A 12,539-nucleotide genomic window follows, 5' to 3' on the forward strand; every position below is an offset into this window, starting at 1 on the left:
AGCTCCCCGCAGTGCACTTTTGACAATCTGTGCAAAGGAAAAAAAATAAGACTTACCATTATCAGGAGGTTTCCATCATGAAACAGGTTATGTTTTGCTGATGATAATCACATTGCCTATTTAGGATGAGCATAACTATTGCTGTCCCCAGAAAACTTTCCTCTTTTGACCCCTGATGGCACAGAGGAACCAGCTGTATCATGCTTCTGCTACACAGACAATACGTCTTGGTAGTAGGAAATTTTGAAAACGACACAAGAAAAACTACTGCATAGTCTTTATTTGGAATATATTAGTCAGAAAAGAAAGAAGCAGGTAAACATGCACAGTACTTTGTCTGACAGAAGAATAACAGGATCATAGACTCAGTAACCATCAATATATTACTGCTGCAAACCCTCATCTATCAGCTGAGGAGCAGAAAGTGACAGTAACAAGGTGATTTCTGCACTAAAGACATAAACCGTTAAATCATTACAGTACTTACCAATTAATCAGTTAGTCAAACTTAAGTGGGACAAATCTCAGAGGAATGAAATGTAAACTTATAGCTACTGTATATTTTGTTCCACCACCAGAATCCCTTAAAATAACCACCTCATCCTTGATAACCCACCTCTCACAGTCTCTATCAAACATATATTATAATGGTAACTATACCGCCTTTAATAATCAATATTATCAACTTTATCTTTATTGATTAAATTCTCTTAATCCTTATAAATTCCAGCTCAACCCAGAAAAAAACACAACACAACCTGAAGTATTGTGGTCCATTAGATAAACACTCTTAACTTCATATACTAGCATGTCTATATACGAGGATAAGAGGAAATCTTAACTTATAGTGTAATTCTATATCAATTGCAACTTATTAAAGATCAAGAATCTGCAAATAAAAGCAAGAAGAAGCTATTTTGAACCAACCAACCGTTTGATTTGAAGTTTACAAGCTTAAACTGCCCCCTAGTGGAGATGTCAGCTACTGCAAGAAGAAGAAAAGTAAAGCTCTGTCCTCGTCAGGAGCACAACTAGGTAAACTTTTTTATGAAGGACATGCACGCTGCTGAATGTAGAAGCAGCCTCCTCCCACTGGGGAGAGGTGTTGTCACTGTGGGACAGCTTAAAGGTTTTGGTCGTTCTCGTGGAATTGGTGGAGGTGGTCAGCGTACCTGGGAGTAACAGGGAAACGAGGAACATTAAAAAACTTGTATTAAATCATATTCAATTCATCCAGTTGCAAGATAAACAAACTCACTTTTTAGCACAGAAAGCAGAGCAGTCTCTGCCGATACTCTCGCTCCATGCTGTCTTGTACAGCACCTGAAATTTTAAAAAAAGTCACAGTTTGCACGTTTTCCAGCCAACGACACAGAAGCAGAAATGTCACTGGGGTCGACAGGAAACTCACCAAGAAGACCAAACAATGCAGGAACAGGGTGTAGAAGAAAGCAATGGTCCTCGCCATCTTGTTGGAGAGAATCCCACGACCCTGAGAGACACGAAAACAGGAGGATCAGGAAGCTGCACCAAACACAAAAAGTTTAAGTGTGTGTGTGTGTGTGTGTTTGTGTTTGTGTCTTACCAGGCTCAGAGTAGCTTTATCCCAGGGGCTGAGGCTCAGGTAACGGCGCTGACGCTCCTGCAAACAAACAGTAGTTAACCTCAATAAAAAATACACAGACTTTTGAAAAGTGTGAATACATGTCGACCACAAGTAATATTAAAATAAACTCTAAAAAAGCGCCTGCAGATGTTTTTACATTTTACGTACTGCAAATTTATCCAGAAAATTTGCTTCAGTGTGGTTTAATTCGTTTCAACACATCTTATAGACCTCTAATTCAGGACCTACATTTCCCAGAATGACTTTCAATGAAGCCCAAAATATGAGACAGGACTTGTGGCTTCATGTGGTGGCGGAGTAATTGGAAAAATTAGTTCCCGACTAGAAAAACTTGACGTGAAGGCTCCTCAAGTTGGAGCCACTGGTTTGGTGCACTAAAGGGGTGTCGCAAAATAATAACAATAATAATAATAATAATAATAATAATAATATTATCACCTTGTCTTGCCTTTTCATTAGTAATTTAGAAGTTGATAGTAACTGTTCTTGTTCCTGTGTAGTTCCTCCCTACACTCGTATTTTAATGGAAATTTATTTGAGCTTGTTTGCCCACGATAATCATGCAGACAGCCCGAGTACACGACTTGCCGACTTTATTCTAATATATGCAGAAACGTGGCAGACAACTGTAAATGTCTGGTCGACCCAAATGAGTTAGAAAGGTTGAGTTAATCCCGACAACAACTCAGGTAAATCAATGTTTTAGTGGTTTTAAGGAGTGTGTTGGTGCAGCAACAAGTCTAGGACGAAATCACTTTGTGATATAAGCCCTCTCTTTGTAGTGCTCGTGTTGTTTCCACATTACAACTAAAAAGCTCTTGACCACATCAACAACTTTCGTGACTCAGGAAATGGATCCATCCGAGGAGCACATAAATGCATCACCGTCATTAGTTGTGTGACAGCAATTGAATGAAAACACAACATGCTGTGTTGCACTCTGGTCTCAGGTGGCTAAACTGGAATCTTATTCTCAAGAATTATGAATTATTTCTGGAGAAATGGAGAATTTACAAATGACAACCTGGCCGATGATTCTGTAGGACTGACACCAGATCAGACTCGACTGTAGCTGTGCTGGAATCCATGTTTGGTCACTTGTAAAAAACTATGACAGTTAACAACTAAATGGACCAATAACAGGCAGAAGATTTTCATTTGTGCATCCCGTACCTTCCTGCTGAAGGAAGCAAACGGATCCAGTCTCTCCTCGTACTGGGAGGAGTAACGCATCACGGTGTCGTCACTGCCTCCAGCCTACAGCACAGAGAAAACACACATGTAAATCAACATGACATTAGAAACGTTACTCGTGTAGAGCACAGTCCCATCGTGCAGTCTCACACACACACTGACGCACTCTGCCAGGGTAGCTCTGCAGGAACTTGATCTTCTCGTAGAGCTTGATGTTGTCCGCTCTCAGGCTGTCCAGCTCACTCTGCAGGGCCTGCATGGTCTGCTGCATGGAGCGATTCTCCTGCAGGGCGAAAACAGAGGAAACAAACAGATGAGAAAAACAGTCCCCCTCAGAAAAAGACGCAGGGATACAGAGTGTGTGAGACAGATGGTGACTCACAGCTTCCAGCTCCTGGTTGCGGGAGCGAAACCTCTCCCTTTGGCTGGAGATGATGGAGAGCAGAGAGTCCATCTGACCCTGAGGAAGCTCCGGATGAGGGCCCACACCTGAACCTGGAGATATGATTTACGATATTTTGAAATCAGGTTAATTTAGCTGGATTTTGTGATCAAAATTGAGGCTGTTATCCGTTTTATTTAACTGTAGTGAACACTTAAAATCTGGACTCCATCTTGACTGTCACATGGAAGAAAAGAAGCACTGAAACCCTTCTAATCAGGCTGGTTTGCAGTATTTCAACAGACAGCCCCCCTGCAGAGCCTCAGCTCAGCAGGTTTACCTCATTTCAATCAGAGAAGATGTGCTGACTTCAGTGTCTGCGCTGTTTTGCCTGCGAGGACTGACGCTACAATCATGTGCTCTCAACCTCTTTTAAGAACAAAGACATTTCACACAAGCAGCAAAGCTGGGAGATTATTTCAAAAGAGACTACAATGACAGATTCATCGAGCGTTTAACCTGCATATTAACATTTTTAAAAGAAACATTCTTTTCAGGACAAATAGTTTATAATCGGTCTTCGCATGATATTTTGTCATTTTTGACATGTGGAACAGGAACAGGACGCTACTGAGCAGACAACTGAATTGTCCCAAAGAACTTGAAGCAGGACTTTATGATGGATGTGCTTCCTCATCAACAAACATCTGTCCAAGTTAAAACAGTTTGGGTTATTTCAAATGACAGATGTTTATTTATGTGCTCCTCTCACTGGACTAAAGTGGGTGGGGCTCTGTTGGGAAAAGCGGCTGTCACGTACTTCTGTGCAACAATCAGAGTTTAGCAATATTTGAATCAATATGCGATTAAAGTATTGGGGTTGTTGGCTAATGTTACCACACAGTCATTTTTATTGCTGAGTGTTAAACTTGTGGTAACGGCTGTTTTCCAACTTTAACTTCTCGTTGTTTATTCAGTCATCAATCTTTAAAGTTACAGCACATCTAAATATTGGGACAGTGTGGGAAGGTCTTAAATGGTAAGGGTGTGACCCTGAAGAATGTTTTTTGTGCTGCTACGTGTGGGTTGCTGCTCAGCTCATTTTTAACATGCATTGCCATTTGTTTTAAGCATTGGAGCATGAAATAGCCATTTGAATGAAGGCTTTTTAAACCCCTCTGTCAGAGGAGTGCACTCGATTTTTCTTTCTGTTTCCACTTCCAAATCCACCAGATTACAAAAGAAATGTACTTTAATCTGAAAAATACAAAATGCCTTTTTTTCAGCATTTAAAATCATATCATTCTTACAAACATAGTACTGCCGCAAACTACAGGTGTACCGTATGTACTCTACAACACGTGGGATGCCGTTTCTTTTGTGTAAGCTTTTGTTTCTGCTTTCACTTCACTTACTGTTTGAAGGCACATTTAAGGGTTTGAATTAAATTTAACATTTATATCACTTGAGCGGAGGCTGAATTGTTCTTTAAGACAAGTGTCCAAAGAGAATCACTGTGTAATAGTACTGAAGGCTTGATTTTTAAAAATGTCTGACAAAGTAAAACATGTTCAGCCTACTTAATTAATTCAACAACGTACCGGCGAACATGGCAGTGGCCTCTTTGATCGGCTCTGGGATGTTCCCCATGTCGCTGACCTCCGACCCGTCTGCGTCGGGGCGCTGCATGGAGGACATGGCCTGGATGGTGCTCAGGTCGTGCTCCAACTTCAGGATGAGCTCCTTCTGCTCCGCGCTGGTGGACACTGCGGACGAAAACTCCACCTGCAGGTCTGCATAACGACCTGTCGAGACGAAGACAATTTGTAGATTATTTCTTATTCAGGATTCACATTTGTCTTCATATTTTGTTTTAATTCCCAAAGTTACTCACCTGTGGAAGCAGTAAATGGCAGAGGGAGTCCAACATCATGAAACCCCTGAAAGATTCCCCCTTACTTTCTCGTCTTTCCTGACTTTCTAACTGACCTCTTTCTCTGAGAATACTTATTTCACACTCTTCAACAAAAGACATTTCCAACATTGTTTTGGCAAAGAAAAAAAACTAACACAGCACACTTTTAGTATTTGTATAAAAGAGATTTACTTCAATTATCACACCTAGGGTGCATGTGAATAATAATGATGATGAATCAAATGTCAATCATAACAAATACATTGTGAACGTTTCATACAGTGATATTGCTTTTCAATGTTGTAGAAGGGACTGTTTTACAGTGCTGAGAACAAACAACATGATACGTTTAGTAAATAGAAAGATAAAGAAACAATGATACATGAGGAAAAACGAAAGGGAGGGAGACCCCGACGGAGAAAAAAGCATCTCAGGAGTGACAGAAGTGCTAGGGAAACGACTTCCAAAAAACATCTTAACCATCCCTTTACAGTCATGCAGCCTTTTGTACTACAACACACATGTACGCGCACACACACTCACAAAAAAAGAAGAAAAAAAAAAGCAGTGGGAGAAGTTATGAGAATTATTACTTCCACATTGTTGATGACAGGTTGGACAAAATCTTCTAAAAACACTCTGAACTCGCTAAAGCCTCAACAAGCATCTTAAAGCTTTCCAAAAGGGGAGAGGGAGAGGGGGTGAGGGGGTGAGGGGGTGATGGGGGCTGAAGATCTCCCCAGGTCATTTGGTTGTCAGACTACACTGTGGTATAAGCTATGGGTGAAACTGAAGCGACGACACAAGGTTCAGAAAAAAAGAAAAAGAAAAACTGTCAGCAACCTTTCAACAGAGGTGGAGAACTACGTCACTATTTGGCTTTTTTGCTTCCTCTTTTTAAGTCTTCTGCGAGCGTTCGCTGAAATGTTTTTATTGTTCCAGAGTCGATCTCTGGCTGTTAAAACCTGTACAGTTATGAATGAAATAACTAAAAGAGATAAGAGGAAATGGTTTAAGACTTAAAAACAGCTGGAGCCAATGTGAGAGGTGAAATAAAAAAATAAAAAGCACGCAAGTTAAAAAGGTGTAGGGTGGGGGAAAGTTTAAAGGATGAGTGTATTGTGCTGTATTATGTGTGTATGTATTACTGAGTGTGCTATGCATACAGCACCACTGATTCGGAAAGTGTTTCCTTACAAAACCCACTTCATAAGATATATTCTAAAAGTATTACAAAAAACATCTGAGGTTTTTCTTTCTTTCTTTTTTTTTTCCTGAATATGGTGACCAGTGCTGCTGTTCGGGCTTCCATTACAACTAATATGTCAAATGAATAACCACTACTTCAACAGATCATACAGTAAAGCTTTACAACTTCAGAAAACATGATATGATATACAGCATCTGTTACACCTTTACAATGTTATTCAACAGTGTATAGAATCATCTGATTTAAATTTGTAGAAAAATATCTGTGGATCATGGAAAAGTCCTGAATCGTCCCTTCTCTCCTCCTGCCTTCAAAACAAAAGCATACTGTGACAAATAGTGAATCAATAGCTACTTGATCGACCGTATTTACACGTCTCTTTTCCAAATAACCATTAGAATTGGCACGCGTCATTATCAATACCTGTAGTGCCGTTATTAATGTCACAGCAAACCTGACACAAACAGAAAAATACAAAATGCCCTATGAATAAATTCAGTGTTATTACAGTGTACGCTGTTTCTGCATGCTTCCTCCTTCATTCAATGCTCTGGCCTTTCGCTGCTAGTTAGGTTATGTACAACGTAAGAAATGCATTGTGGGAAAACAACTGTCTGAATTAAGACCCGCACCGAAACGCGCCCGCAGGTCAGTCATGAGAATACACGAGTTTGCTTTCTCCTTCTACTCTTTCACTGCACTCCAGCGATTATATACAACCCTCTCCGGAGAGCCGAGATCAACTTTAAAGTACCAATATGAAGTGGATGAGAAATAAATTTGGATCAAGATGCGGGATATATCACGAACAAATCAGGTGAGGTCGTCGACATCTAATGACATCACTAGTTTGGTGCCCTGCTTGGCAGTTAAAGGCACAAATCTGATGATCTCACGTGGTTTAGGTGAGTGGATGGATCTGGCTATAAAATGGTAAAATGGGTTAAGTGCTTATACTTTTACAGTAGCTATTCATCACCATAAAACACACTGTGGCTGTCCAGTCCAAGCAGTCCAACAGAAGGCAATAAGCCCTCAGTATTCTGCAGAAGACAGATGTTTCACATCAGTCGTCCACAGGAAGAGCCGAAATGTTTGTGGAATTTTACAATTATGAGATACATTAGAAAATCCAATTTTGGCTAATGCATCTTAATGCAGTGCAATGAGGTTATCGGTATCTTTTGACAGGCTGCCAATATATCTGGATGTACATTCGGGGAAAGGGGAGGCTTAAGGATGGACTGAGGAGATTCTGGATAGAAACCAACTCATAATATCTACAACTGTACAGGACAATGGCCCTTTTCTGTCACACAGTTCTCTGTAGTTTGAAACAAGGGGCTGCTGTATGAGTAGAAAACATGGATACAGCTTTCTTATGTTTTAATTTTAGTGTTAGGATGCGGATGCGGAGTCTGTGCTTGGTTCACAACCACTTTTTTTTTTTTTTTTTTAAAGGCATACATTTCCCAGGATCCCGGGATCGTACTCTGTTGTAGTGTTTACAGACCCTGTCCAAGGTAAGATCCCAATAAGTGCTTTGTTACGGACTGCAATATAAATTCTGCATAATCATAGGCTGGCTATCTGTTCAATCTGGCGTAGCACACCTGCTCGCTGGTACACTTCTCTAATCTCAATTTGGCAGATATGACCTCCTTCAAGTTAACATGTGTTCTCAAGTTTAGGTAATTTCATTTGACCTATTCGACAAAGTGTATACATTTGGACCAGTTAATTATGTTAATGTGATTAATGAGAGGGCGAACTCCATCTAAAGAAAGCTGCATGCCCTGCCGAGCGTTAGTGTTGGGCTTGCCCAAGAAACAGCCACAAATAAAAGTAAAAAAAACAAAAAAAAACAACATAATCGGAGAATAGAAAACAGGAAAAGAGATATGCTATCATATATTCACTGATCTTGATATGTCCTTTGATTCTCTAGCTAGCAATTTAAGAGCATAACTGTTGTGGTAAAAGCTTTATGCTTACGGGAGCATGAACTGTAGCAAACACATTTTTCAAAGCTATTGAAATGACACTAAACTTTAGGATTCATGAATATACAAACAAATGAGAACTAGTACATCTTTGTAAATATTAACCAATACTGCCGGCAGTCTATACGTCTAATAAAAATGTTACTTGCCCTCAGGAACAGTATAATCCCTTAAAAAATAGACAACTCAAATGATAAGACATTAAATGAAAAATACAGCACCTATAAATAAGCAGAATAAAAACCAAACTATAAATGCAAAATAGCAATAAAACCAAGCTACAGTAAATCATAGTATTACACTACTTTGTGAGAAGATTAATGTAATGGTAACGCATCAAACAGCTTAAAGAAGGGTGTCAGTTGTGCACTAGTAGTGTGTGCAAGTAGATACGAAATATGACCCAACTCATTGGAAACACTGAACACTCCTCGATCGCACACACACACACACACACACACACACACACTTGTGCACACGCATGTATCGACAGGCGTGTGTGTACATGCACCCACGCGCGCGCACACACACACAAAGGGGAGGCAGTAGGCTGACAGGCACTGAGGGCTTGTGTGGGACAGGGAGGAGGTGATATGCCTTATAATTTGTAGTGTATACAGTAGAATTCAATGCAAAAGACTTACATCCCTGGATACAGGATAGACTGGAGGAGAGTGGTGACTACTCACACCAGGGTGGGGGTGAATTCACTTTGATAGAAATCTACAGGAAGTACAGATTAATCAAGTACTGTACATTGCAATTTATTCGCTAAAACCCATTTTTTTCAGTCAGAAAGTTCATCATTGATAACGTACTTCTTAAATTTAACTCTGAGTGAATTGACCTCGACCCTGACTTACATGCAGGCAAATACAAATGCACACGGGACACACACACTCACACACAGAGACAAACATACACACACACTCTTCCTGATTTGGCCTATAAAAAGATGTGTGTTTGTGAACAAATTTGTTGGTGGTGCAGACACACACACCCAGCAGGTCCAGTGCTGGGTAAAGCTGTGACGTGCACAACCTAAAAACAACAAGAGACACGTAAAGTATCACCATGTCAGACAGCTACAGTACTACGTGAATTCATCGTATCGTATTTCAACAACGCAACATTATTCCATTCTAATTTGTTTTTTCTTTTTTTAAAAACAGTAACTCGTTATTCTCTTATTTTCTGTTCTTATTTTGTACTAATTAAAAATGCTTCCTAAAATTCCCTATTTTGTACTCTTTAGAGTCAACAGACTGTGCAATCTCTTATTGGCAACCAAATTGCAATATAAAACAAAAAAGAGATCATCCTTCATCCTTAAAAGAAGGGTTTAAGGAGGCAAAAAGAGGGTTCCTTCCTTCCTTCCTCTTCAGATGAGTGCGTGTGTTTGTGAGGAATTAAGAGATCCTTCTGGCCATCACATGGCTGTCAGCAGGATAGGATATGGGACACAACAGGTCAAAGTTCATCTTTCTTACATCAGTAACCATGGCAGCTCAGCCGGCAGGCCTTCCACTACCCTCTGAGAGTGTAGGAGTGAGATACAAAAGAAAACATGCTGCCATTGAGAAGAGAACACACACACACACACACACACGCACCCTTTTTGGGTGTGCACACACACGCACACAAACACACAGGTGCACACTGACACAACCCCTAACATACAAACAAGCACACACACACGCAGTGAGTGAAAAAGGCAAAGGGTTTGTAACAGTCACTCTACAGTGTGAAAAATGAGGCGTCTCACTGAGTGAGGGGAGGTTTGTGGACACTTGGGAGGTGAGAAGAAGAGCGGAAAAAATCTCCTTTAAGAAAGTGAGAGTTCTTGTAAGAGAGTTCCTGTCTCTATCTATCATCTATCAGTGTCTATCACTGTGACAGCTGCTGTGTCAGGCCTTGCCTGTGTTACTGAGTCCAGGTTTCGACCCCAGCTGTGGGTCAGACCCCAGCTCAGGACTAACCAGTCTGGTGCACCAGTGGCTGGTGATAGGGGGAGGTACAGCAGGGCCGGAGGCCAGCAGGACGGCTAAGTGCTTTTCTCAGTACAAAAACAAAACTCAGTTTAAAAAAAAAGGAGAGACACGCAAGTTCTCTTATTTTGTTCTTCTAAGTATTCAGTAAATCTTCTTTTTAAGGGTTTTTCCAACCACTCTTTGTTTCTTTCCTCTTTTGGGAAAGCTTCTATGTAATAAAAATGGCTGCTGAGCTTGACTTTGGCTGTGTCCACTCTCCAACTGGAACAGAGCAGGAGGGGTCCAAGGTTAGAGGTCGTGAGGTTATGAGACAAGAGGGATGAAGGATGGTCAGGGGGAGCTAGAACTCCCACTCTGAGGGATCCTCTTTGCTGGCAGCCTTCTCCAGCCTGTGGATGATGTTATTGAGATTGGCTGCTTTCTTCTTGCGCAGATTGTTGTCCCTGGGGTTTCTGGCAGGGCCAGAGGCTGGGATGTTAGTACTAGAGGCAGAGCTACTGGAGGATGCCTCTGTGAGGCTGAAGAGCCCCAGTCCAGCCTGTCCACAGCTGGAGCCTGGCCCGGCTAAGCCTGAGGTGGTGCAGTCTAGCTCGGCAGGGGAGTTATTAGAGCCCCCTGCCTCAGACTCAGCCTCCATGTCGTGGTCTTTGCATGCTCCTCTGTGATCCTCCAGGCCAAGGCCAAGTCCCTGGCGCGTTTCCACTGTGCCCTCAGATTCTGTCCCATCACAGCTGTCCCCCTCTCCTGATTTGGACCCGCGGAGGGAAGGGGAGCCCCCCTCACTGCCAGGTCCCATCCCTCCAGCTGCCTGGATCTCCTCTATGAAGAGCTCTCGCCGGATACGTGACCTAGTAGAGACATGCAAGTTAGGTTAGGAATTCAGTCACGCTACTCAAACCCTGACACGCAGTTTGTCAGTAACATCTAAGACAATGTTTTATATGACAATACAGCAAGGCAATTTCTTTCTAGAAAATTTACTTAAAGCACTAGAAACACTAGATTCATATTTAAGTGGATCTCTTTTCCAAATGCTCACCTGTAATTATGGAACCAGTTGATGACTGTACTGGTCTTCAGGTTGAGCTGGGAGGCCAGCTCCTCAATGGTTTTCGGGGAGGGATAGGGCTTCTGCTGGTAGGCCCTTTTCAGGGCCTCCTTCTCCTCGGGGCCCAACACCACCCTGGGCTTCTTCAGATGCTGCTGTCCCGGACTCTGGGAGCCCTGGATGTATTCCGGCCCCACTAAGCCCGGGTCCACAGAATGGCCATCACTCAAGGAGCTCAGCCGCCTCTTCATGTAAGCTGAACAAGCACACAAAAACAAAGAAAGGGAAGTCAGAAACAAATAAATAAATGGAGTATCAACAATAAAATCATATCTGCAGCAGATTGGTGATCTAGTATCCAATCTTCTTTTTTCAAGTAGTTTGGTTCACAATGTATTTTTTGTTTTGTAAAATTGGTTTTGGAGATTATACACTAAACTAAACCAAACATGAAATAAAATAAAAATGAAACTCTCAGCTGTAGTTAACAGAAGCTGATATCTTTGGTTGATGAGCATGAAATCAGACACGCAATATTCATGTGAAGTAAAACTTGTCCAGTCCAAAACAGCTATTATGAAATAAATGATTGGACTAGAGATCCAACAATCAGTCGACTATTCAATTAATTGATCAAAAGACGATTATTTGGCACCATGATCAATTACTTGCTTGAACAAAAATGCTGAATATTTACTTGCTCGTCATCTTTCTCTTCTATGATATTTAATTAAATAACTTTGGGTTTGGGACTATTGGCCTGCCAAAACAAGGTACTGGAAGGCATCACCTTGGACATTTTTAACCGAACAATTTATTTATTAATTCCATAATTCATTAATAATTTTGGTTTGTTGCAGCCCTAGACCAAGCTGTATCTTTTTAGGCTGTTTTAAAATATTTTGCAATTATATTGCTATTTTCAAAAAGCAGAATTTTGTGTTTTTAATCATCATAAAAGACACTCTCCTGAGCTGAACTTCAGTCCTAAACAGACTGTAGGTCGTAAACCTTTTCAAGATGCGGTTCAGACGGTCTTGTTCATCCGAAGTCGGTCACAGTGGTTGTCCCGTGTTTGAGGGGTGCATGCCACCAGGAAATGTTTTGTGTTATCAGTTGTGCATCAGACAATGTTAAAAATATAACCTGGCCATCCTCTTCTCCGTCCA

At 41.2% G+C, this 12,539-nt stretch overlaps 1 protein-coding gene across 3 annotated transcripts in view; it reads right to left on the minus strand.

The window, feature by feature from the left end:
• Window positions 1–262: 262 nt before the first annotated feature.
• The window catches only part of cux1b (cut-like homeobox 1b), a 66,473-nt gene continuing 54,196 nt past the window's right edge, over window positions 263–12,539 (minus strand). For 2 of the 3 annotated variants that reach the window (XM_073482627.1, XM_073482619.1), the window contains exons 21-22: window positions 11,362–11,626; window positions 5,015–11,170 (exon numbers count right to left, since the gene is read on the minus strand). In XM_073482627.1, the coding sequence (XP_073338728.1) occupies window positions 10,663–11,170; window positions 11,362–11,626 (773 nt within the window). In that variant the 3' untranslated portion in view covers window positions 5,015–10,662. The other variant, XM_073482635.1, reaches the window with a different exon arrangement.

This window comes from Pagrus major, chromosome 2, assembly GCF_040436345.1.
Source record: "Pagrus major chromosome 2, Pma_NU_1.0".
In the NCBI taxonomy this organism is placed as follows: domain Eukaryota; kingdom Metazoa; phylum Chordata; class Actinopteri; order Spariformes; family Sparidae; genus Pagrus; species Pagrus major.